The sequence below is a fragment of the Hippopotamus amphibius genome, chromosome X (genome assembly GCF_030028045.1).
Source record: "Hippopotamus amphibius kiboko isolate mHipAmp2 chromosome X, mHipAmp2.hap2, whole genome shotgun sequence".
Lineage (NCBI taxonomy): Eukaryota > Metazoa > Chordata > Mammalia > Artiodactyla > Hippopotamidae > Hippopotamus > Hippopotamus amphibius.
Genome location: NC_080203.1, coordinates 82,381,356 through 82,405,589, shown reverse-complemented (window position 1 = coordinate 82,405,589; position 24,234 = coordinate 82,381,356). Strand labels below are relative to the sequence as shown.

The window sequence follows — 24,234 nt, the reverse complement described above, 5'->3', positions numbered from 1 at the left end:
GAGCTTGTCAGTGCTCACAGGTCTATAGTATTGCCTCCCTGTCAGTCTTCTTTTCTTTTTTTAAACCAAACTCCTGGTGGTGTCTGTTGTACCCTTTACATATATACATATTGAGAACCTAGTATGTTCTGTTCACTTTTCTAAGTACTTACTCATTTTATGTAATCCTTGTTCTGTGAGGTAACTATCCATATTCTCACTCCATATATGAGGAAATCAAGGCTCAAAGTAAATGAAACACCTTGGCCAGTTTAGAACTCAAACCTGAGGGGACAGATAATGTAGGTGAAAGGAGTTTAGAAATAAAATTGCCCCTAATTCTCTTCTGTAATTAATGTTCTTTAAAAATATTCTAGTTTCTCATCCAAATTGAGTTGATTTTCTCCTTTTTATAATATAATAAATACAATTACAGTAGATAAAAGATACAATTCATAATCGTGCACACACCCTTTTTTTCTTATCTGGAGCACACATCTCTATTTGTAAGCCTTATAGCCAGCTTCAATTTCTTGAAAACAATTTTAATGGTTTTCCAGTCTCCCTAGTAGATGGGGACTCTGATATTTTGCAAAAAGTAATGCTGGAGAAGTTGTTCTCTTCAGAAGTGGAGCTCAGATTTAGCAAGGAGAATATAGTATGGTATTTGGAAAATTTCCTTGGCAGAAAGGAAAAAAAGAGTTCTTAAAAGATGTATATGTTTCTGCACCCTGTTGAAATGCCATGTTTATCTTCCTTCAAGTTTTTGTGATAAACAGTTAATTTTAGCTATGATTTTTTTGGGGGGTGAGGAATTAAAGCACTATGACCACCGTTGAAAATTTTGTGTCTAGAATTAGTAGAGAATTAGAGATGGCTCTGTAGTGCAATGGATAGTGCACTGGATTTTTAGAGATTCTCTTTCTTTTTTTAATGAGGTGAGTCCAATCATTTTTTATTTAAGTATAGTTGATGTGCACTATTATGTTAGTTTCAGGTTTACAACATTGTGGTTTGACATTTAAATACATTGCAAAATGATCACCTCAAAAATTCCAGTTACCATCTGTCACCATACAAAATTATTATGATATTATTGATTATATTCCTTATGCTGTGTATTAGATCCCTGTGACTTATTTATTTTATTATTGGAAATTTATATCTCTTAATCCTCTTCACCTATTTCACCCAACCCCTCACCCCCACCAGCCCACCCCAACTGGCAACCGCCAGTTTTTTCTCTGTATCTATAAGTCTGTTTCTGTTTTGTTATGTTTATTCACTTATTTTGTTTTTTGGATTCCACATATGTGAAACTTAGAGTATCTGTCTTTGTCTGACTTATTTCACTTAACATAATACCTTTTAGGGAATTCCCAGGATGTCCAGTGGTTAGGACTGCATGCTTTCACTGCCAACGGCCCAGGTTTTTATTCTTGGTCTGGGAACTAAAATCCCACAAGCCCCATGGTGTAACAAAAAAAAACAAACAAACAAACAAACAGGAAAATCCCATAATACCTTCTAGGTCCATCCATGTTGTCTCAAAAGGCAAGATTTCATTCTTTTTATAGCTGAATAATATTCCAGTGTGTGTGTGTGTGTGTACATATATATGTATATATCTCACAGCTTTTTTATCCATTCATTCATTGATGAACACTTAAGTTGCTTCCATATCTTGATTACTATAAATAATGCTACAATGAACATAGGGGTGCATTTTTTTTTGAATTGGTGTTTTTGCCTACTTTCGGTAAATATCCAGAAGTGGAAATGCTGGTAGTTCTATTTTTAATTTTTTGAGGAACCTCCATGCTATTTTCCATATTGGTTGTGCCAATTTATATTCCAACCAACTGTGCAGGAGGGTTCCATCTTCTCCACATCCTCACCAACATTTGCTATTTGCTGTCTTTTTGGTGATACCCATTCTGATAGGTCTGAGGTGATACTGTGGTTTTGAAGCATTTTCCTGATGATTAATGAAGTTAAGCATCTTTTCATGTGTCTGTTGGTCACCTGTATGTCTTCCATGGGGAAATGTCTATTCAGGTCCTCTGACCATTTTTTAATCAGAACGTTTGGGGTTTTTTTGTTATTGAGTTGTATGAGTTCTTATATATTTTGGATATTAATCCTTTATAAAACATATAATTTGCAAATATCTTCTCCTATTAAGTGGGTTGCTTTTCTTTTGTTGATAGTTTCCTTTGCTGTGCAAGCACATTTTAGTTTGATGTGGTCTCATTTGTTTATTTTTTCTCTTGTTGCCCTTGTCTGAGGACACAGATCCAAAAACAAAACAAAAAATATTTCTAAGACTGATGTCAAAGAGCATACTGTCTAAGTTTTCCTCTAGGTGTTCTGTGGTTTCAGGTCTTATACTTAAATCTTCAATCCATTTTGGATTTATTTTTGTATATGGTGTAAGAAATTGGTCCAGTTTGATTCTTTTACATACAGCTGTTCTGTTTTCCCAACACCATTTATTGAAGAGGCTTTTTCCCCACTGTATATTCTTGTTTCCTTTGTCATAAATCAATTGATCCTACAGGCATTGGTTTATTTGGGAGCTCTCTATTTTCTCCCATTGATCTATGTGTCTGTTTTTGTACCCACACCATACTGTTTTAATTACTATAGCTTTGTAGTAAAGTTTTAAGCCAAGGATTGTGATACCTCCAGCTTTGTTCTTTCTTCTCAAAATTGCTTTGGCTATTCAGTGCCTTTTGCGGTTCCATATAAATTTTAGAATTATTTGCTCTAGCTCTGTGAAAATTGCCATTGATGTTTTTGTTTTGTTTTGTTTTGTTTTAAGCTCTTTATTGGAATATAATTGCTTTACACTGTTGTGGCAGTTTTTGTTGTACACCAAAGTTAATAAGCTGTGTTTATACATATATCCCCATATCCCCTGATAGGGATTCCATTGAATCTGTAGATTACTTTGTGTAATATGGACATTTTAACAATATTAATTCTTCCAATTCATGAGCAAGGTATATTTTCCATTTGTTTGTGTTGTTTTCAATTCTTTCATCAATATCTTATCCTGTTCAGAGTACAGGTCTTTCACCACCCAGGTTAAATTTATTTCTAGGCATTTGATTTTTTTGATGCAATTGTAAATGGGATTGTTTTGTTAATTTCTCTTTCTAATAGATAATTTTTAGTGTATAGAAAAACTACAGATTTCTGTATGTTAATTTTATATCCTACAACTTCACTGAATTCACTTATCAATTCTAATAGTATTTTTGGTGGAGTCTTTAGGGTTTCTATATGTAGTATCATGTCATCTGCAAGAAGTTTTACTTCTTTCTTTCCAATTTGGATTACTTCTATTTCTTTTTCTTGTATAATTGCTGTGGCTAGAACTTCCAATACTGTGTTGAATAAAAGTGGTGAGAGTGGGCCAACTTATCTTGTTGCTGATCTTAGAGGAAATGCTTTCTGGTTTTCACAGTTGAGTATAATGTTGGTTGTAGAGGGTATATGTGGCCTTTATTATGTTAAGGTATGTTACCTCTATACACACTTTCTGGAGAGTTTTTATCATAAAAAGTGTTAAATTTTGTAAAAAGCTTTTCTGCATCAATTGAGGTGATTTTTATTCTTCAATTTGTTAATGCAATATATTACATTGATTTATTTGTGGATATTAAAAAATCCTTCCATCACTGGGATAAATCCCACTGGATCATGGTATGTGAGCCTTTTAACTTACTGTTGAATTTAGTCTGCTAATATTTTGTTGAGTGTCTTTGCATTTATGTTTATCAGTGATGGTGGCTTGTATTTTTTTTTTATATATATTGCCTTTGTCTGGTTTTGTTATCAGGGTAATGCTGGCTTGGAAGCAGCATTGAAAGCACTCGCTCCTCTTCAGTTTTTTGGAACAGTCTGAGAAGGAAAGGCAGTAACTCTTTATAAAATGTTTGGTAGAACTTACCTGTGAAGCCATCTGGTGCTGGACTTTTGTTTGTTGGGAGGTTTTTAATTACAGATTTAATTTCATTACTGGCAATTGGTCTGCTTATATTTTTATTTCTTCCTGATTCAGTCTTGGGAGACTTTGTTTCTAGGAATTTATCCATTTCTTTTAGGTTGTCCATTTTTTGACATATAATTGTTTGCAGTAATTTCTTATAATTCTTTGTATTTCTGTGCTGTCAGTTGTAACATCTTTTTCATTTCTGATTTTATTTTTTAGGCCTTCTCTCTCTCTTTTTTGTTTGATGAGTCTGGCTAAAGGTTTATTAATTTTGTATATTTTTTCAAAGAACCAGCTCTTACTTTCATTGGTCTTTTCTATTGCTTTTTAGTCTGTATTTCATTTATTTCTGCTCTAAGCTTTACTATTCGTTTCCTTCTACTAACTCTGTTTTTTGTTGTTGTTGTTGTTTTCTAGTTCCTTTAGGTTAGATTGTTTATTTGAGATTTTTCTTGTTTCCTGAGGTAGGCTTGCATCATTGTAAACATCCCTCTTAGAACTGCTTTACTGCAGTCCCATAGATTTTTTTTTTTTTTTTTTTTTTTGGCACACGGGCTTAGTTGCTCTGTGGCATGTGGGATCTTCCTGGAGCTGGGATTGAACCCGTGACCTCTGCATTGTCAGGCGGATTCTTAACCACTGCACCACCTAGGAAGCCCAAGTCCCATAGATTTTTGTATCATTATGTTTACATTTTTATTTATCTCAAGGTATTTTTTTAATTTTCTCTTTGATTTCTTCAATGACCCGTTGGTCATTTTCTGTTTAAACTCCATGTGTATGATATTTTTTTTCTTTTAGTTGTTTTTCTTTTAGTTGATTTTACAGTCTCATACCATTGTGGTCTGAAAAGAGGCTTGGTATTATTTCAAGAGTCCAATCATTTTAAGCAGAAAATATAACGTCAAAAAACCTGTAGTTTCTTAGGAAGAAAACATTGTATTCTAAAATACTTTTCCATAAGTTTACTAAACATGATTATGGTATGTGTGTTTATTTGTAGGAACTGGTAACATCTAAACATAACAAACCAAACAGGCAAACTCTTGTGTCATCACTATCACCACATTTTACACAAAGGAAGGCCAATGTACATGGATTCCAAGAAGATTAAAAAGAAAAAGAGCTAAATAGATCTCAGACTGCCCACTGAACGGGATGACGGCCACCGCTGCAGTGGAAACCCCAAAAATGAAGAAGAGTGCCTCCAAGGAAGATAAGCAGCAGCCTAAGCAAGAGAACACAGAGCAGGGTAACGCTGATTCTGAAGAATTATTGAGCTCTGAGAGTGACCCTGAACAGATGAGCCTTAAAAGCAGCAGCAGTGACAACTGCCAACTTGGAGATGTTCAGTTGAAGAAAAAGGAGATTCCTTCTAAGCCGCACCGCCAGCTGTGTAGATCACCCTGCCTAGATCATCCAAGCTTCTCCCAGAGCAGCATTCTACAGGATGGGAAGCTTGATTTGGAAAAAGAATATCAAACCAAGATGGATTTTGCTTTAAAGCTGGGCTACGCAGAGGAGCAGATTCAATCAGTGCTGAACAAGCTGGGTCCAGAATCGCTTATTAATGATGTATTGGCAGAGCTTGTCAGACTTGGGAACAAAGGTGATTTGGAAGGGCAAGTCAACTTGAGTCTGTTAGTGCCTCGGGGGCCCAGCTCCAGGGAGATTGCAAGCCCTGAACTGTCTCTTGAGGATGAAATAGACAACAGTGACAATATGAGGCCAGTTGTCATAGATGGAAGTAATGTGGCAATGAGGTAAGACTGGTATATTTTCTTTCCCTTTCTTTAAGACTGCCCTGAACTCATAGAAATTATCTTCTTTTACAATAAGAGAGGCCCTTGGTTGTCTGTGGCTTGTGCTCCTCTAGATAGACAGAAGCTAAAATGATCCTGCCTGGCCTTTTATCTCTCTTTTGAAATTGTTGCCATCTTGTTTTCAGGTGTTCTGAAAGCATCTTAGACATCACTGATTCTTCAGAGGAGATGTTGTTACCAGTTAGCATTTTTTTCCTCCTGAGGTCCCCTCTCCCACCTCTACTTGGCTAAATAAATGATCCTGAAAGTACTGCTTTTATAATGTCACTTGGGGGCTTACTTGGGAACTTGCTAACTCCAAGTTGCCATTCTACCAAATTTGGATCCCTTTGTCTGACTTTGGGATCTGATATTTCCCTCCTCCCATTTGATTGAACCTCTCATATTTACTGCATCTATATCAATCCCTTTAACAAACTAAATTATGATGATTTCTACTTCCACTACACGTGTTTATGTCATTTCCCAACCTAGGAGTGACCATCTCTTTATCTCCATACCCTGCAAGGTGTACTACAACCACAAATACCATTCTGACTTTTCTCATCCCAATGACTGTCTCTGAGCTACAGTACCATGGTAGGCTGAGTAATAGTCCCCTAAAGATGCCCATATCCTAATCCTTAGAATCTAAGAATATTTTTTCTTACATGATAAAAGAGACTTTGCAGATATGATTAAGCTAAAGTTTTTGAGATGGGGAGAATTATCCTGTATTATTATGGTGGGCTCAATGTAATCTCAAGGGTCCTTATAAGAAGGAGGGGGGCTGCAGGATCAGAATGAGTTGTAGGAGATGTGATGACAGAAACAAGAAGCTGGGGTGATGTAAGAAAGGGACCATGAGCCAAGGAATGTGGGCAGCCTCCAGAAACTGAAGAAGTTAAGGGAAACAGATTCTGCCCTGGAGCCTGCAGAAAGAATACAGCCTTGCCAATACCTTGATTTTAGACTTCTGACCTCTTGAACTGGTGTTATTCTAAGCCACTAAATGTGTGGTCATTTGTTTTAGCAGCAATAGGAAAGTAATACAGAACCAAGTGTGCCTTCATACTTTTTTCCATACTGTCTCATAATTTTTTTATTTCATGTCAGAGGCCTTAGGAATCTCTTCTTATATTTCTAAAATGAGTTGTCATCCAGCTTTGGCTTAAAAATTCCTGGTGATCAGGAGCCTACTTCTTTGTAAGTCCATCATTGTTTGATGAACTCACTAAAATTCTTAGACCATAAACAATTAGAATAACTTATACTAGCAAGTTTTTTATTTGATTATCCCATTGATTTCGAGGGCAGGGATCTTGTTTTATGCCTCCCTTGGTTTTCCCACAGAACATAGCACAGTATTGGATGTTCCCACATCCCTGGAGTTGGGGGAAAATATTATGAGCCATGCCATTACTGTATGCAGGAATTGCTTAGCAGGCTATCTGGAGGTACATTTTAATATATAGTTCTATATAATCTTCATAGCAACATTATTTTACAGATTAGAAAACTAGAGCTCAGCAAGGTTAAATGATTTTCTTGAGAACACTTGATATAGGTAATATGTAGCAAAGTGAGGACTAAACTTTTGGTTTCAGATAAATGAAATGAAACTAACAATTATCATCTATTCTGTGCCAAGTACTTTGCATATGTGATTTAACCTGCAGGTGAGCCAACTCAAGTTCAGAGGTTGAGTAACTGCCCAAGGTTACACAAGTAATAAATGGCAGTTTATATTAAAACCTGAATCTAACTCTAATGCTCCTTCTGCAATATCATGCAATAGTATGTGGCTATTAGTGTTATTAAGAATATTTGACATAGTTCCCAGTAGCAGGGAATACATTTACATAATTCTTTTTAAAATATTCTTTTTATTAAAGTACAGTTATTTACAATACTATATTAGTTTCAGGTGTGCAGCATAGTGATTCAATATTTTATAGATTTTACTACATTTAACGTTATTATAAAATATTGACTATAGTTCTCTGTTCTGTATAATATATCCTTGGATCTTATTTACTTTATACATAGTACTTGATACCTCTTAATCTCCTATGCCTCTTTTGCCTCTCCCCAATCCTTCTTCCCAGTGATAACTACCAGTGTGTTCTTTATATCTGTGGGTCTGTTTCAGTTTTGTTATATTCATTCATTTTATTTTTTAGATTCCACATATAAGTGGTAGCATACCATAACTGCCTTTCACTGTCTGACTTTTTCACTAAGCGTAATACCCTCTAGGTCCATCCACATTGTTGCAAATGGCAAAATTTCATTCTTTTCTAGGGCTGAGTAATATTTCATTGTATATACACCACAGCTTCTTTATCCAGTCTTCTGTTTATGGACACTAAGTTTGTTTCCATATATTGGCTATTGTAAATAATGCTGCTATGAACATTGGGGTGCATATATTTTTTTCAAATCAGTGTTTTTTTTTCTCTTCAGATATATACATAGGAGTGGGATCATATGCTAGTTCTATTTTTAGTTTTTTGAAAAATCGTCTTACTGTTTTTATAATGGCCACACCAGTTTACATTCCCACTAACAGTGCAGTAGGACTCCCTTTTCTCCACATCCTTACCAGCATTTGTTATTTTTTGGAGTCTTTTGACAACAGACATTCTGACAGGTGTGAGGTGATGTCTCGTAGTTTTGATTCACATTTCCCAGATGATTAGCAATGTTGAGGATCTTTTCATGTGCTTGTTGGCCATCTGTATGTCTTCTTTGGAAAAATGTCTATTCAGATCTTCTATCCATTTTTTAATTTAGTTGTTTGATTATTTTATGCTGAGTTGTATGAGCTGTTTATATATTTTGGACTTTAACACCATATCAGTCATATCACTAGCAAATATTTCCTCCCATTCAGTAGGTTGTCTTTTCATTTTGTCACATTTTTCCTTTGCTGTGCAATAGCTCTTAAGTCTAATTAGGTGCCATTTGTTTATTTGTATTTTTATTTCCTTTGCTTTAAGACAGATCCAAAAAACATATTGCTCTGATTTATGTCAAAGAGCGTTCTGCCTATGTTTTCCTTTAGGAGTTTTATGGTTTACTTAAGTATGTAATTCATTTTGAGTTAATTTTTGTATGTGGTGTTAGAGAATGCCCTAATTTCATTCTCTTTCATGTAGCTGTCCAGTTTTCCCAGCACCACTTATTGAAGATTCTGTCTTTTCTCCATTGTATATTCTTGCCTCCTTTGTTGTATATTAATTGACCATTGTGTGTGGGTTTTTTTTTCTCTAGGCTCTCTATTCTCTTCTGTTGCTCTATGTATCTGTTTTTGAGCCAGTACCATACTGTTTTGATTACTGTAGCTTTGTAGTATAGTCTGAAGTCAGGGCACATGATTTCCCCATTTCTATTCTTCATTCTCAAGTTATTTTGGCTGTTCAGGGTCTTTTGTGTTTCCATACAATTTTTTAAAATTATTTGTTCTACTTCTGTGAAAAAATGCCCTTGGTACTTTGATAGGGATTGCATTGAATCTGTAGGTTGCATTGAGTGATGTAGTCATTTTAACAATGTTAATTCTTCCAATTTAAAAATAGGGTATATCTTTCTATCTGTTTGTGTCCTCCCCAATTTCTTTCATTACTGTCTTATAGTTTTCTGAGTACATGCCTTACACCTCCATAGGTAGCTTTATTCCTAGCTATTTTATTCTTTTTGATGCGATGGTAAATAGGATTGTTTCCTTAATTTCTCTTTCCAACAGTTAATTGTTAGTGTATAGAAATGCAACAGATTTCTGTATGTTAATTTTGTATCCTGCAACCTTACTTTATTCATTTATTAATTCTAGTAGTTTTTGCAGAGACTTTAGGGTTTTGTATATATAATACCTTTTGATTTGGAGCATCAATCCATTGACATTTAAAGTGACTATTGATAGATATATAATTATTGCCATTTTGTTACTTGTTTCCTTGTTGTTTCTGTAGTTCTTCTCTATTCTTTTCTTCTTCTTGTGATTTGATAATTTTTTTAGTGGTATAGTTGAGTTCCTTTCTCTCTAGTTTTTGTGTAGGATTTTGATCTGAGGTTGCCATGGGGTTTGTATATGTTGACCTATAACTATATGTACTTGTTTTAAACTCATAGTCATTTAAGTTCAAACACATCCTTAAAAATCTACATTTTATACTCCCCTCCCCCACATTTTGTGCTTTTTATGTCATATTTTATATCTTCATGTCTACCCCTTAACTCTATTGTAGTTAGAGTTGATTTTACAATTGTTGTCTTTTAATCACAAACATTTATGTAAGTGGTTGATCCATCAAGTCTACTATATATTTGCTATTACTAGCAGGATTTTTTCTTTCCTAAAATTCTTACTTCTTGTTGTAACCTTTTCTTTTCTACTTAGAGAATACCTTTTAATGCTTCTTGTAGGGTCTGTTTAATATTGATGAACTCTTTCTTTCTCTGAGAAGTGCTTTTTCTGTCCTTCAATTCTGAATAACTTTTCTGGGTATGGTATACTAGGTTGTATGTTTTTTCCCTTTCAGCACTTTGAATATATCATGCCACTCCCTTTGGACCTGTGAAATTTCTGCAGAAGCATCAGTTGATAGCTTTGGGGGAGTTCCCTTGTATGTGACTCTTGTTTTTCTCTTGCTGCCTTTAAAATTCTTTGTCTTTAACTTTTGCCATTTTGATTATGATATGTTTTGTTATGCCTCTCTGGGTTCATGCTGTTTGGGACTCTCTGTGCTCCCTGTACCTGGAAATCTCTTCTCCTTCAGGAATTTTTCAACCATAACTTCACCAACTACATTCTCTATCTCTTTCTCACCTCTCCTTCTGGGACCCTTATATGAATGTTAGTATGCTTGATGTTGTCCCATAGATCCCTTAAAGTATCCTCATTTTTAAAATTTTTGTTTTTCTTTTTACTGTTCTTATTGGGTGGTTTCCATTAGTCTATCTTCCAGATCACTTATGCATTCTTCTATATCACTTAGTCTGCTATTAATTCCTTCTAGTGTGCATTTCATTTCATTTACTGTATTCTTCAGCTCTAACCAGTCCTTTTTTAAATTTTCTAGTTCCTTGTTAAAATTCTCACTGTGCTTGTCTGTTATTTTACCAAGTTCAGTTAGCCTTCTTATTACTGGTGCTTTGTTCTCTTTATCTGGTAAATTATTTACCTCTGTTTCATTAGGATTTTTTTTTTTTCAGGGGCAAGGTTCTTTTTCTTTCATTTGAAATACACTTATTTGTCTTCTCATTTTGTTTAACTTTCTCTGTCTATGTGGAATTAAGTGAAACTGTTACTTTTTCTGATCTTGAAGAGGTGTCCTTGTGTGGACCTGTCCTTATGCAGCCTGTGTGCACCCAGTGGCTTTGGTGGGAGAGCTGGGTCTGAAATGAGCACAGGTCACATCTTCCCCTGGGGTGTGCTGACAGCTACCACCTTAGTTGGAGGTAGGGCTGGATATGGAGGTGCTAGAGCCAGAGGCAGATGTGAGCTGGGGCTTCTCCTGTGCTCAATGGTTGTCACCACCCTATTGGGCATGGAGCTGGGGTCCAAGGTGCTGGAATAAAAGCCCTAACATTTGGGTCCAAGCTGGTCCCATTCCCTCTAAGTGTGCACTCTCCCCCAGCAACAGCACCTCCATCCTAGTGCAAAGCAGAACAGGAGCAAATGCAGCTGGAACAGTAAGCCCAGTGAGGGCTGGAGTGCACAATGGGGCAGTTGTGAGAAACCAGCCAGAGCCCCAGGCTGTTTTCAATATGCTTTCTTTGCCTTGTTCCAGGGAGTAAGGATGTGTGTGTGCATACTCTTCATGATGGAGTCTCAGTTTCTCACAGTTCCTCTAGTAATTCCCACTGGTTTTCAAACCAGCTAAGGGGACTTATCTTCCCAGTGGGAGACCCCAGGGCTGGGGTGCCAAATATGTGGCTAGAACCCCTCACTCCCTAGGGAAATATCTCCAAACTGATGATATCCCCCTCCTCTTCTGTGTCCCCTGCTAGTGGTGTGGGTCCCAACCAGATCACTTATTCTCCCTGCCTGACTCCTTGTGGATCTTTCTTCATAGCCTTGGTTGTAGAAGAGCCTTTCTGCTAGCCTCTAGTTAGTTTTCAGTGAGAGTTGCTCCACATGTAGATATATTTTTGATGTTTCTGTGTGGGGAGGTGAGCTCAATGTCCTCCTACTCTGCCATCTTGACTCCCTGTTTTTCAAGTATGTTTAAAAATCACAGCATCATAATGAGCTGTATAGGATGCTAGACATCTCTCCTGTTTTAATGGGGGAAATTTAGAAGCATAGCAATGAGCAAGTTAAAGGACCTGTACACAATATTCCAGTAACCAGAAGGATGCAGTGGGCATTGAAAAGCAGAGAGTGATTCCTGTGTTCAAAGGACAAAATGTAACTTTGCTCCCCTCCTTAATAGGCATAAACTAGAGTGATTCTTGAGGAGAAGAGGTATGGATCTGCTAAAATCAATTTTTTTTACCAGGTCAGACTACCTAGAACACTTTAGATTTGACATATTTCCCAAGACCTACCCTTCTTTAAGTGTTTTGTGTTTTGGAGGTGGGAATGAGAAGAATCCAGGACTTCTTTGAGAACTTTGACTTCATGCTGATATAAGATCTTCCTTATCTTTGGAGTTCTGTTCAAGGATTGCTGATTACAAGGACACTTTACAGTTCTTTTGTAAAGAATAACGAATAGATTAATTACCAAGGTAATTAGTTTCAACGTATCTAGTCTTTGCCAGTAGCAAACTGTCATGTTGATAGGAAGATGAATTTTTGTCTTTTATAGTAGTTGATTTACTACATTAAAGATACCTCACACAATTTAAATAAAGCAAAAAAAAATCAGCGCTCAACCTTATTTTTAGAAGCATGTTAAAATAGTGCATGATGGACCACATGATTTTTTTCAATTGCCAACTGGGTCCTTGTTAGCACCTTTTCCCTTGTCTAACTAGAAAAGTTACTGATGAGTCCCTTTCATTCTGCAATCACATTTCACATGGTCAAAAGTTCAGCACCATGGTCTGCTCATGAATTTTTTTAGTGCCGTTAATCTGAATTTATTTTGTTTCCCTCATTCTCATGTAATTTTATCATAAGATTTGTACTTAGGCAAACTACATATTGACATCTGTTGTTCCTCAGCGTATTGGATGAGACTGCATTGAAATCTTGATGCTTTGTCATTGATAACATTTGTTTAACATTTGCAATAGTGGTGTGCCTGTAATTCACATACTGATGTATGCTAAAATCCTAAAGGGTTTGTTCATTCTGAGAGCTGTCTTCTTGGGAGGGGTGGGGGAATCCATTTCAATGGAGTTAAGGCTTTCAAATGTAAATGCAGCCATATCCTTTGTTAAGTCTAGGAGAAGCCCAAATATTTGAACCATAACAACAACAAAAAAAAAGTGCAGAGAGAGAGAGGCCAATGACCCATTTGCTAGACAGATTTGGCTTGGGACATAGATCATGAGATATATCTAAGCCAGTTTACAGAACAAAGTGAGTTGTTGTATCACTAAGACATTCATTCTGTGACTTGCAGGTCTTAGGTTTTATATTGCTTTTTAGATAAGATTTTAGGTCCTAGCTTTTTAAAATTGCAAAGGACATTTTGCAGGTTCAGATTAAAACAGGTCATCTTGCAAGGATTTCTTAATTTTCCTTTTTTTATTCATTTATTCTTTAAATATTTATTGAGCTATAAAGTTAGCATATTGGGCCCTTATGTAGGATTTCATTGCCAACTTGAAATGCCTATTGGCCATTTTGTACAATTCATGGAATGCCCCAATGGCATGATTTTAACATATTTTCAGTGGAATGTTATAGGTGTTTTACACTTTTTCTTAATGTGTTAATTCTTACTATGTTAAAAAATTAGCATCATGGGACTGCCCTGGTGGCTCAGTGGTTAGGAATCCACCTGCCAATGCAGGTGTCAACATAAAAATAATGCACAATGTAAGAGCTGTGAGTTAAGTATTATTTGGGCAAAATTAGGACTGCAGCCCAGAAGACAGCATCCCAGATAGCTCTGAGAAACTGTTCCAAAGAGTCAGGGGGGAAGCTCAGTATATATGTGATTTTGGTGAAAGGGGAAAACATGCAATCAAGCACAAATTGTTTACAGAAGGTTTCTACTAGTCTTGTGCTGGCTAGTCACGAGGAGCAGTCATCACCATGAAGGATTTTAGTGTTTTTCTAGATATGAGGAGATACAAGAATTGGGCTCATAAAGTTGGCCTCTAAAAATATCTGACTATCTAAAGACCTGTTCTGCCAGTTTTTCACAGAGCACAGAGTGCCTCATTTCAGCTCTCCACCCTGAACACTTTTCAGGTGGGCGTTGACAGTCAGCAGCTGCAGCAGCATGACTTGATCTTTGTAGAGGTAGATGGCAAATGCCAATGGTAGTTAACACAGGGGACATGGGTTCAATCCCTGGTCCAAGAAGATCCCACGTGCCATGGAGCAGCTAAGCCTGCAAGCCACAACTACTGAAGCCCACATGCCTAGAACCCGTGTTCCACAACAAGAGAAACCACGGCAGTGAGAAGCCCGTGCACTGCCTTGAAGAGTAGCCCCTGCTCACTGCAACTAGAGAAAGCCCACAAGTAGCAATGAAGACACAATGCAGCCAATAAATAAATAAATAAATAAATTTTTAAAATTGTGATCAAAAACATAAAATTAAAAAAATTAGTGTCATGATACAGATGCATTAAAATATTAATAGTGTTTGTCTCTGGGTGATAGTAAAATGGTTAGATTCTGCAGGTGTTCTTTCCTTTATATTTTATGTATTCTCTACATTTTATACTATAAGTATATATTACTTTTATTATAATGAAAAATGCTTTTAAACAAGGAGTTTGACAGAATAAAATATAAAGTTGGGGTATCCAACAGCTAATGTTGCTCTTGTGTTTACTTCTGGTCTTAGGCTGTATTTGGGAGGACACACTTCATAGCACCTCAGAGCCAAGTGAAATGAAATCCCATCCCCTTCCTCCAAATTCCCCTGTAATGGCAATTCTGATGATTTTCCTGAGTTCATGTTATACTTACCAGCACTATAGCAGTGGGAAAAATTACAGCTGAGTATCTTCCCTACCTGTCTATTTTATGCTGAGTGCATGTGATATTAACCCTTTAAGAGCCATGGGCTTCCCCAATTTGCACATTGTTCAGCTTTTTAGAAGAAATCAGCGGTAGATATCTCTAAGGCTAACTTGTAGTTGTTTGGCAGTTAAATATATATTCCTTTCTATTTTTTCTTAAGTGCTTTGACTTTTAGTAGAGTAGTATAATTGTTTTATGGTACACGTACTCACTGGAGACTTTTAAACATGATTAATAGTTTGGAAATGTTAACAAAGGCATTTGATAAATTCTTGTCATGTGTCTCAAGAGTGATAAGACAGTAGGAAGTCTTGCAGTGCATGTTTTAACGAGGCCCCTGAGATTATGTATGAATTCACCCAAAGGGAACAATATAATTGAAGCTAATTTCCCTTGTAGCTAAGTGAGTACTGGTGAGAAAATGAAGAATCTAAAGAGAGAAATCTAAAAAGAGGAATCAGAAAACTCACATTGAGTTACTTTCTAGCAAAATAGATCTTTTCTTCTGATCAGTCCTGACAGGCAATATCCATTTTATTATAATAGAGTTGGTACATGTATGCCAATTGTTTTACTCTCCAAGATATTTAATTAATTGTAATTTAGTGTGGTTTATGTATCTGTCAGAGCACTAGATTCCATGCTAAGAGATCAGAATTTCCACAGCCAAACCAGGTGCAAATGTAGTACACTATTTGTGAGATTTTAAGATGATGACAATAAACATATCTTTTCCCAATTCATCTGTTAAGTTTCCCTCTTCTAACTCCCAATCAAATTAATCCTGTTTGGCTTTTTAAGTTTTTACAATGTTTATTTCTATAGGTAATTGTGATGGAATATCTTCTCTTTTTGCATTCTGTTCTAATTATAAGAGGAATGAATGTTTTTGAAAAATGTTGGAATTAAAGAAAGAAAATAAATCATTTATAATCTTCTAACACAGAATAACAATTTTATTAATATTTTAATGTACCTATTTCCTAATATGTTTTCTAATTTTTATAGAGTACTCCCCTGTTATCCATGGGGGTTACATTCCAAGGACCCCAGAGGATGTCTGACACTAAGGATAGTACCAAACCCTGTTTGGTATATATTGTGTCTTTTTCTATATATACATACCTATGATAAAGTTTAATTTATGAATTAGGCACAGTAAGAGATTAACAACAATAACTAATAATAAAATAGAACAATTATGACAATGCATTGTAATAAAGTTGTGTGAATGTGGTCTCTCTCTCTCTCTCTAAAAATATCTTATTGTAAAAATTCAATGTCTTTTCCATCTTAACTTTTGCAGTTTGAAGTGCAACAGCAAAACTAGCATGACTTTCTTTTTCTTTCTTCACAATTTCATGGATAGAAGATTTATTCTTACAGTAGATCTTAGCAACCTCAGCATACAATTTTTTTTCTTTCCTTAATTAAGTCAAGAACTTTCACCTTTTCACTTAAAGGAAGCACTTTATGGCCTCTCTTTGGCATATCTAACTTGCCAGCACCACTACTCTTGCACTTTGGAGCCATTATTACATAAAATAAGAGTTACTTGAACACAAGCACTGTGATACTACAATAGTCTAAAAGTGACTCACAGATGGGGTATGCTGGACAAAGGGATGATTCACCTCCTGGACAGAACAGAATGGGATGGCACCAGATTTTATCACTCTACTCAGAAAGGTGCACAATTTAAAACTTATGAATTGCTTACTTCTGGAGTTTGCCATTTAATATTTTTGGACTGCATTTGAGTGTAACTGAAACCACACACAGTGAAACGGCAATAAGGAAGGAATACTGTACATAGACTTTCTTCTATAAAATTTGGATTATCTTATTAATAGTCCAAATCCTTTCTTTTCTTTTTTAGCATTATATTGTGAGCATTTCCCACATCTTAAAATTTTCAAGACTGTGACTTTTGTTAGCACATCATATTTAATTAAATGTGATAACTATTTTCAGTCAGCATTTGTGTCTTTTTTGCTATCAATGGTATATTTTTTAAGCTTACTATATGTAGTTAAAATTCATCTCCACTTAATATAAACTTTATCTAAACCTCTGGTGACACCTCTTGTTTGTTCATCTGATAAATATCATAATCTTTGAAAAGAAGTTGGTAATAGAAACAGAAAGAGATGAGACAAAATGGAAATAATGATAGGCAATAGCCACTAGGGCTACCATAAATTGGGAGTTGTTATTAACCATCTGTGGCCTTGAATGAATGTGTAATAATAATGGCAATATTTGTAATGATGGGATAAAAAAGAATTTGATGTGTTTTTTTAAAAAAATACATTTTTGGCATCCTCAAGAAATAATAAGGCATTGGTGCTAAGAAAAAGCCTGTTTGGAGTATTTTTTTTGCTACCTGTTGTTAATCCTCTCTACTCTCATTCTCTATCTTCCTGAAGCCATGGGAATAAAGAAGAGTTCTCCTGCAGAGGAATACAGCTTGCTGTGGATTGGTTTCTAGATAAAGGCCATAAAGATATTACTGTATTTGTGCCTGCATGGAGAAAGGAGCAATCCCGCCCTGATGCACCAATCACAGGTACTATTTCAAATAAGACATTTCTTCTCATCCAGAGGCAAAGTTGGCAAGATAGTTTGGGGAGAGCTTGATGTTCCCAAATTAGATAATTTTCTAAATTTATTAAGTATACTTAAAACCTTTTCTTATTAAGTATATTTTAAAGCATATTCTTCCTGATCCAAATAAACCATTTTGCTGTGGCATACGACAGTTAAATAGAGACTTCAATTTCAAGCAAAGAATAAAGCACACAGTTGAAAAAAAGAAGTGTTTTTTCTATTTGACCACAGACTTCAGACTAAAGGAGGATGAATCTTGTTATGAACATTGACTGAGTTTTCAAAAATACTAAAGAAACCATGGTAGACAATGGGTCTCATTCTGTGCCAGATAAGTGATTGTGGGATTTGCAAATTAGGAGTTAGAATAGAAAAAGAGAAAAGTCCCATGGCATTCAGAGCTAACTTATCCATGAGGCATAGTAGGCCCAGTGCCTAGGGCCCATGATAGATACTTTTAGGGTCCCATGTAAATGTTTTAATTTTATTTTCTTTTTAACATCAGAGGGAAAAATTGAATATAACAACGAATGTATAATAATGTACCTAACTGGATTATTTGTGTTTATACCAACACAGTCGCAAAGTATAATTTTTAATATTTCTTTATTGAAGAAGAGACCCATGAAGGCAAAAGTGCCTAAAGTCCACAAAAGTCATGATGCGGCTCTATTAGCAGGATGATCATTACATTCACTTACAGTAGTATATGAAACTAGCTCTTTACAGCATTTGAGAGTATAAATACCCAAGTCCTCTGAGTATCAGCTCTTCCCTGATGTGCAAAATTAAAAGGTTCAGTGATAGCTGTCAGAACTGTGTCATGGAGCTGTCTGCCAGGTGCTGAACAGGCTCCCAGCCTCAGTCTAAGAGTGGATTCTGGCCCTGCTCAAGCTTCTTTCCTCAGTAATTAAGAGGCTAAAAAGGAAAGAGGGTCAGTACTTACATGCTTCCACTTAATGTTTTTCCTTAGTCATGGCTTTCCTTTAGGCAGAAGGCAAAAATATTAGTCCCTAGGAAGGATGCTTTATTCTCCTCCTGGCAAGCATATCCTCAGCATACTGTCCTGGTTTCTTCAGCAACCAAAACCTGGTGCTTCGGCCAAAGGTCAAAACAAACCTCAAGAAGCCTAGGATATCAGTGTTATTTCTCACTATTCATGGCAGGTTTTAAAAACTTAGATGTCATTGAATCTATTTCCTTCATTTTATCGGGAAGAAAACTGGAATGCAAAGGGGAAGGTAACTTGCCTAACGTCACAATCCAAACTGATGCCATAGCCAGGAATAGAGACCACTTTCTAAGGGCAAATAATATATTAATCTAGTACCAACTTTTGTGTTTGTAATATGAGGATAATGCTGTTAATTTCCAAAGATGATTGGCATATAATCCATATTTCAACAGATCAAGATATCTTACGTAAACTGGAGAAGGAAAAGATTCTTGTCTTCACACCATCCCGAAGGGTCCAGGGCAGGAGAGTTGTTTGCTATGATGACCGGTTCATAGTCAAACTGGCTTTTGATTCTGATGGCATCATTGTATCCAACGATAACTACCGGGACCTTCAAGTCGAAAAGCCAGAATGGAAGAAGTTTATAGAGGAGAGGTTGCTGATGTATTCTTTTGTGAATGACAAGTACGTTTCTTTCCTGTAGGGTCTGACTAGTCTAAATCCAAGTTACCACTAGGGATAGATTTCATTTCATTATAATAAACATTTGCTGAACACTTACTGTGTATCGTGCATTATGCTGGTTGCCTTGGGGATAAAAGGCTGAATGAGTAACAGAACTCACCCTTAAGAGGCTCAAAGTGTACTGGAGAAGAGAGATTTCCACAATGTGTCATGATATGTGCTATGGTTAGAATTTTTTTAATTATGTGAAATGATAGGAAAAAGTCTCACAGAGGAGATAACATTTGAGATGAAGCTTACAGACAGAGGAAAGAGGGCTGCTGGGCATTACAGGTAAAGAGGACATCATGAATAAAGCCATAAAGATGTGAAAGTGGGTTGCATGTTGGCGGAAGCAGCAGGCATGCCAGTATGGCTGGAACTTATAATCCACAGGAGAATGATTCACAGGAAAAATCATTCCTTTTTTGTATTCAAGTGGAAACATAAGGGAAGAACTGCTGGCTTAGCAGAAGATAGACTTGAGGCAGGAAGGGCAATTAGAAGGCTGTGACAACAGTATAGGCAAAGAGGTAATGACAGTCTGAACTCCTGATAAGGGATAAAGGGAATAGAATGGAAGACATTTACCTCTTGCTTGCTTGCTTTCAGATTTATGCCTCCAGATGATCCTTTAGGACGCCATGGCCCAAGCCTTGAAAACTTTTTACGAAAGAGACCCATTGTTCCTGAACACAAGAAGCAACCATGCCCTTATGGTGAGTACCTATGTGCAGAACTGAGTTCTGTACTGAGAGAAACATAAGAACTCTGTGAATGCTTTTCTCTTCAAGGTTTCCCTTTCAAAGGGAAAATCCTGGCTTGTCCACTTTCTGTAAGTTAAAATCTGTGTCTTCATGTATTCTCAGTTAGGCATTTAAAGAAACATCCTAGAAATTGCATGAGGAAAAGGTAACTAGAATCGAAGGAAGAATAATTGTCACTAGTTAAAATGATGCATGTGTTCTAGCTGCCTCAGTCCTGAGAAGTGTTTCTGGGGGTAGGGAAGTGCAGAAACCCTCTTGGCCTGTGGAAGCAGAAAGGGCAATGCCAAACTGGGTTTGGCCCCAAGAAGGACGTGTCTTTCAGGCTGGTGACTGCACCCTCTGTCAACTAATAACACCCTTTTCTTCCAATCTATACTTTCCGATTTGCTTCCAAACTTTATTTTCATGTCCTTTTTAAAATATAGTTTTCTAGAGTGCTTTCATGGTCTTATCCAAGTCCCTGTGATACAAAGTTTGTGAGCCTAACAGTATGACATGGACTGCCTGGTCTGAGGTGACTTTGAATGTTCAGTTTTTGGATAATCATTTATTTGTAGGATGTCTAGGTGTTTGTTCTCATCTATCATTTATTCATATCATAGAGTATTTTGTGTTCATTATCTTCATTTGATCCTCACAATGACCCTATAATAAAGGCATTATTATGAACCTTGTTTACAGAATGGGAAAATGAGGCACAGAAACTAAAATCACTTACATGGCTAGTAAGTGACATAGCTGGAATCAAAACTCAGGTCTGACCGGCTTCCAAGCTGGTGCTCTTTTCACTGAGCCACCCTGCCTGCTGCTGCCCTACACTGCCTCAGCATGCGGGTTATGCCTAGGCAAAGTTGTGAATTACAGAAAAACAAAGGCTGTTCAATGGCTCAACTCTTAGCTTTCACACTGCAGTTTCCTCCCCAGGTTTTCACTTCTTCCCTCTCCCCGCACAGTGTGTGATACCACCATGGTGTTGTCTGTCTCCCGTCTTTATGAACAGTTAATTTTCTACCTTAACCCCAAACAGTAAAACTCTAACCTGAGTGACCAGATTGTTATGACAGCTTCTGGCACAGAGAGTTGCACCACTATGAAAGAGAGTCTTACCCCAAGACATTATTTTTCAGGCAAAAAATGCACCTACGGCCACAAGTGCAAATACTACCATCCGGAGCGGGCCAACCAACCGCAGCGTTCGGTGGCTGATGAGCTCCGCATCAGTGCCAAGCTGTCCACAGTGAAAACCATGAGTGAAGGCACCCTGGCCAAGAGTGGTACAGGGCTGTCTAGTGCCAAAGGTGACATAACCTCAGAAGTCAAACGTGTGGCCCCCAAGCACCAATCGGATCCCAGCATCCGGTCCATGGCTGTGGAGCCTGAGGAATGGCTGTCCATTGCCCGTAAACCTGAGGCCAGCTCTGTCCCCTCACTTGTGACTGCTCTAAGTGTCCCCACAATCCCACCCCCCAAAAGCCATGCAGTGGGTGCACTCAACACCCGTTCAGCCAGCAGCCCAGTGCCAGGATCCTCTCATTTCTCCCACCAGAAGTCCTCGTTGGAGCACATGACCAGCATGCAGTACCCCCCCATCCTGGTTACCAATAGCCATGGGACCCCTATTAGCTACACTGAGCAATACCCAAAGTTTGAGTCCTTGGGGGACCATGGCTACTATTCAATGTTAGGCGACTTCTCCAAATTGAACATCAACAGCATGCATAATCGAGAGTACTACATGGCTGAAGCAGATCGAGGGTTGTATGCCCGGAATTCCAACCTCTGTCCTGACAATTGTATGAGCCACAGCAGGAATGACAACTATTCCTCTTACAGCAACCTGTATTTGGCTGTAGCTGATACTCATCCTGAAGGCAGTTTGAAGCTGCATCGTTCAGCATCTCAGAACCATCTTCAGCCTTTTCCTCATGGTTACCATGAAGCCTTAACGCGAGTGCAAAGCTATGGCCCAGAGGACTCTAAGCAAGCCCCCCACAAGCAATCAGTCCCCCACTTAGTTCTGCATGCCCAGCACCCAACAACTGGAGCACGCTCCAGCTGTCCTGGAGACTATCCCATGCCTCCCAATATCCATCCTGGGGCAACCCCGCAGCCAGGACGTGCCCTGGTGATGACTCGGATGGATAGCATTTCTGATTCCCGCCTATATGAGAGCAACCCTATGAGGCAAAGACGCCCTCCTCTGTGCCGGGAACAACATGCCAGCTGGGACCCACTGCCCTGTGCAACTGACTCCTATGGCTACCACTCCTATCCCTTGAGTAACAGCCTCATGCAACCATGCTATGAGCCAGTCATGGTACGGAGTGTGCCTGAAAAGATGGAGCAGCTTTGGATGAATCCTTGGGTTGGAATGTGCAGTGATTCCAGGGAGCATATGATCCCAGAGCACCAGTATCAGACCTACAAGAACCTCTGCAATATTTTCCCTTCAAACATCGTCCTTGCAGTGATGGAGAAGAATCCCCACACAGCAGATGCCCAGCAATTAGCAGCCTTGATTGTTTCTAAGCTTAGGGCTGCACGTTGACATGACATAAGACATTTCATTATACAAACATAAATATGAATACCAATAATTCATTAATACTATGATAATAGTAACTAATAATTTTTGTTACGCTTTACAAGTTACAGAGTGTTTATGTCACTGAAGTACATAGCAACCCTGTGAGGTAAGTCTTCTAATGTCTTGTTTTCTAGATAAGGAAACTGAAGCTCAGTGAGATTAAGTGACTTACTGAGGTCACACTGCTAGCAAGTGACCAAGTCAAGACTCATACCCAAGTCCTCTGACTCCAAGTCCTATGCCCTATTGCGCTACACCATGCAGGTAATGGAGGACAAAACCCAGGGGAAAGGCCTAAATGCAAGAAACCCCAAGGGATTCCATTACCAACTGTTTTCTTAGTCACACATTCTATATTATAAAGTATCGATGATATATCCAATTAACAGAGCAAGAGCATCAGGATCAATCCATATGTTGAATTAACCTTTTAGGATTTTTAATAGGAATATTTAAAGATATTTAAAAGTAAATGCACATTTTATTGCATGAATATCTGACCATTCAATATCTTTATTAACCAAGATATAGGGTCACATTGAAGCTTATAGAGCTATATTTTAAGCCTATTGTTAAAATTATATTGCATGTATGACTATGTATTTAGTTTGAGAAGTGTGTATGTATCTCTATATAACCTTTTATATAGTGATGAAAAAAGATAGGCTCTGCACAATCCTTAGTCTACAGCTGTATAGATCACAAATCTGACTTGATTTTATGTCACATTTCATAGTTTCAACTAGTTTTGAAAGTGAAACTGTATCCTAATATTTGAACTTTGCTATCTTAGGCACCAGAGCAAACTGGCTCTATTTCCTTTGCACTTCTTACTTGTCAACATTTATTGACAGTTCTTAGCTTTTAAGTCTCTTCACCTCAGTAAATTAAGGATCAGATTGCAGCCTTCTTCTGCAGAGGAGCTGATGGATAAACTCAAGTTCCAAGCATAGTACATGCATGTGCTAGACAAGCACATAAGAGTTTTACCAGGACCAAGGGGTTTACTACCAGAATCTGCTTCCGTTAATCCCAGGAGAGATGGCCAAACTCAATTGGTATTAAATGATCAACACAAAAGCTGCATTCAAGAAGGGTCTAATGGATGCTCTTTGGACTTCTGACCTATGCAGTATTCAACATCACGGGATGAAATGTAATGCACAGCCATGTAATCCACTTTCTCCTGCCATCCACCCTTTGGGCAATAAGGTCGATCATTGGTGAAGCAGAATTTCTTTAGGAAACAAAATCAGGGGATTTTCTAGGTGGAAAAAGGCAGCTTCCAAAAGGGGATGCTACATCTTTGCTAATAGCTGGCTCAGTTACACACTTCAAATGCATGAAAAGAGGGTGCACTTGACCTTAGGTAATTCTTAAATGCATTACTAAAGAAGGCAGAACTTTGGGTTGACAGCACTATTTGCGCAACTTGTATCTTGCTCAGGGTGGGAACCTTTGTAGCTAATGCCTCTAGAGGAGGCATTTATTGTTTTTGTTTTTTAACAGCTTCACTAAATGAATCCTTTTTTGAATCCATTGTATATTGCAACATTTTGAACCATGACCAGCTCACTATTTCTTGAGCTGGAACTTGCTAATTTCTATGGTCGTTTTTTCATGAAAGTTGAGAAGGCCTGGTCTTGGCC

General features: G+C 37.4%; 1 protein-coding gene across 1 annotated transcript; it reads left to right on the top strand.

The window, feature by feature from the left end:
- The first annotated feature begins 5,137 nt into the window (after positions 1–5,137).
- ZC3H12B (zinc finger CCCH-type containing 12B) lies at positions 5,138–22,546 on the top strand. The gene is made up of 5 exons (XM_057718882.1): positions 5,138–5,742; positions 17,370–17,509; positions 18,958–19,192; positions 19,844–19,950; positions 21,126–22,546. Exons 1-5 carry the CDS (start codon positions 5,138–5,140, stop codon positions 22,544–22,546), a joined length of 2,508 nt encoding a protein of 835 aa, XP_057574865.1.
- The last annotated feature ends 1,688 nt before the right edge of the window (positions 22,547–24,234 follow it).

Coding starts and splice junctions, on each gene's coding strand:
- ZC3H12B (XM_057718882.1), top strand. CDS start 5,138: ATGACGGCCACCGCTGCAGTGGAAACCCCAAAAATGAAGAAGAGTGCC. Junction 19,193..19,843: donor TATTCTTTTGTGAATGACAA/GTACGTTTCTTT, acceptor GCTTGCTTTCAG/ATTTATGCCTCCAGATGATC. Junction 19,951..21,125: donor GAAGCAACCATGCCCTTATG/GTGAGTACCTAT, acceptor ATTATTTTTCAG/GCAAAAAATGCACCTACGGC.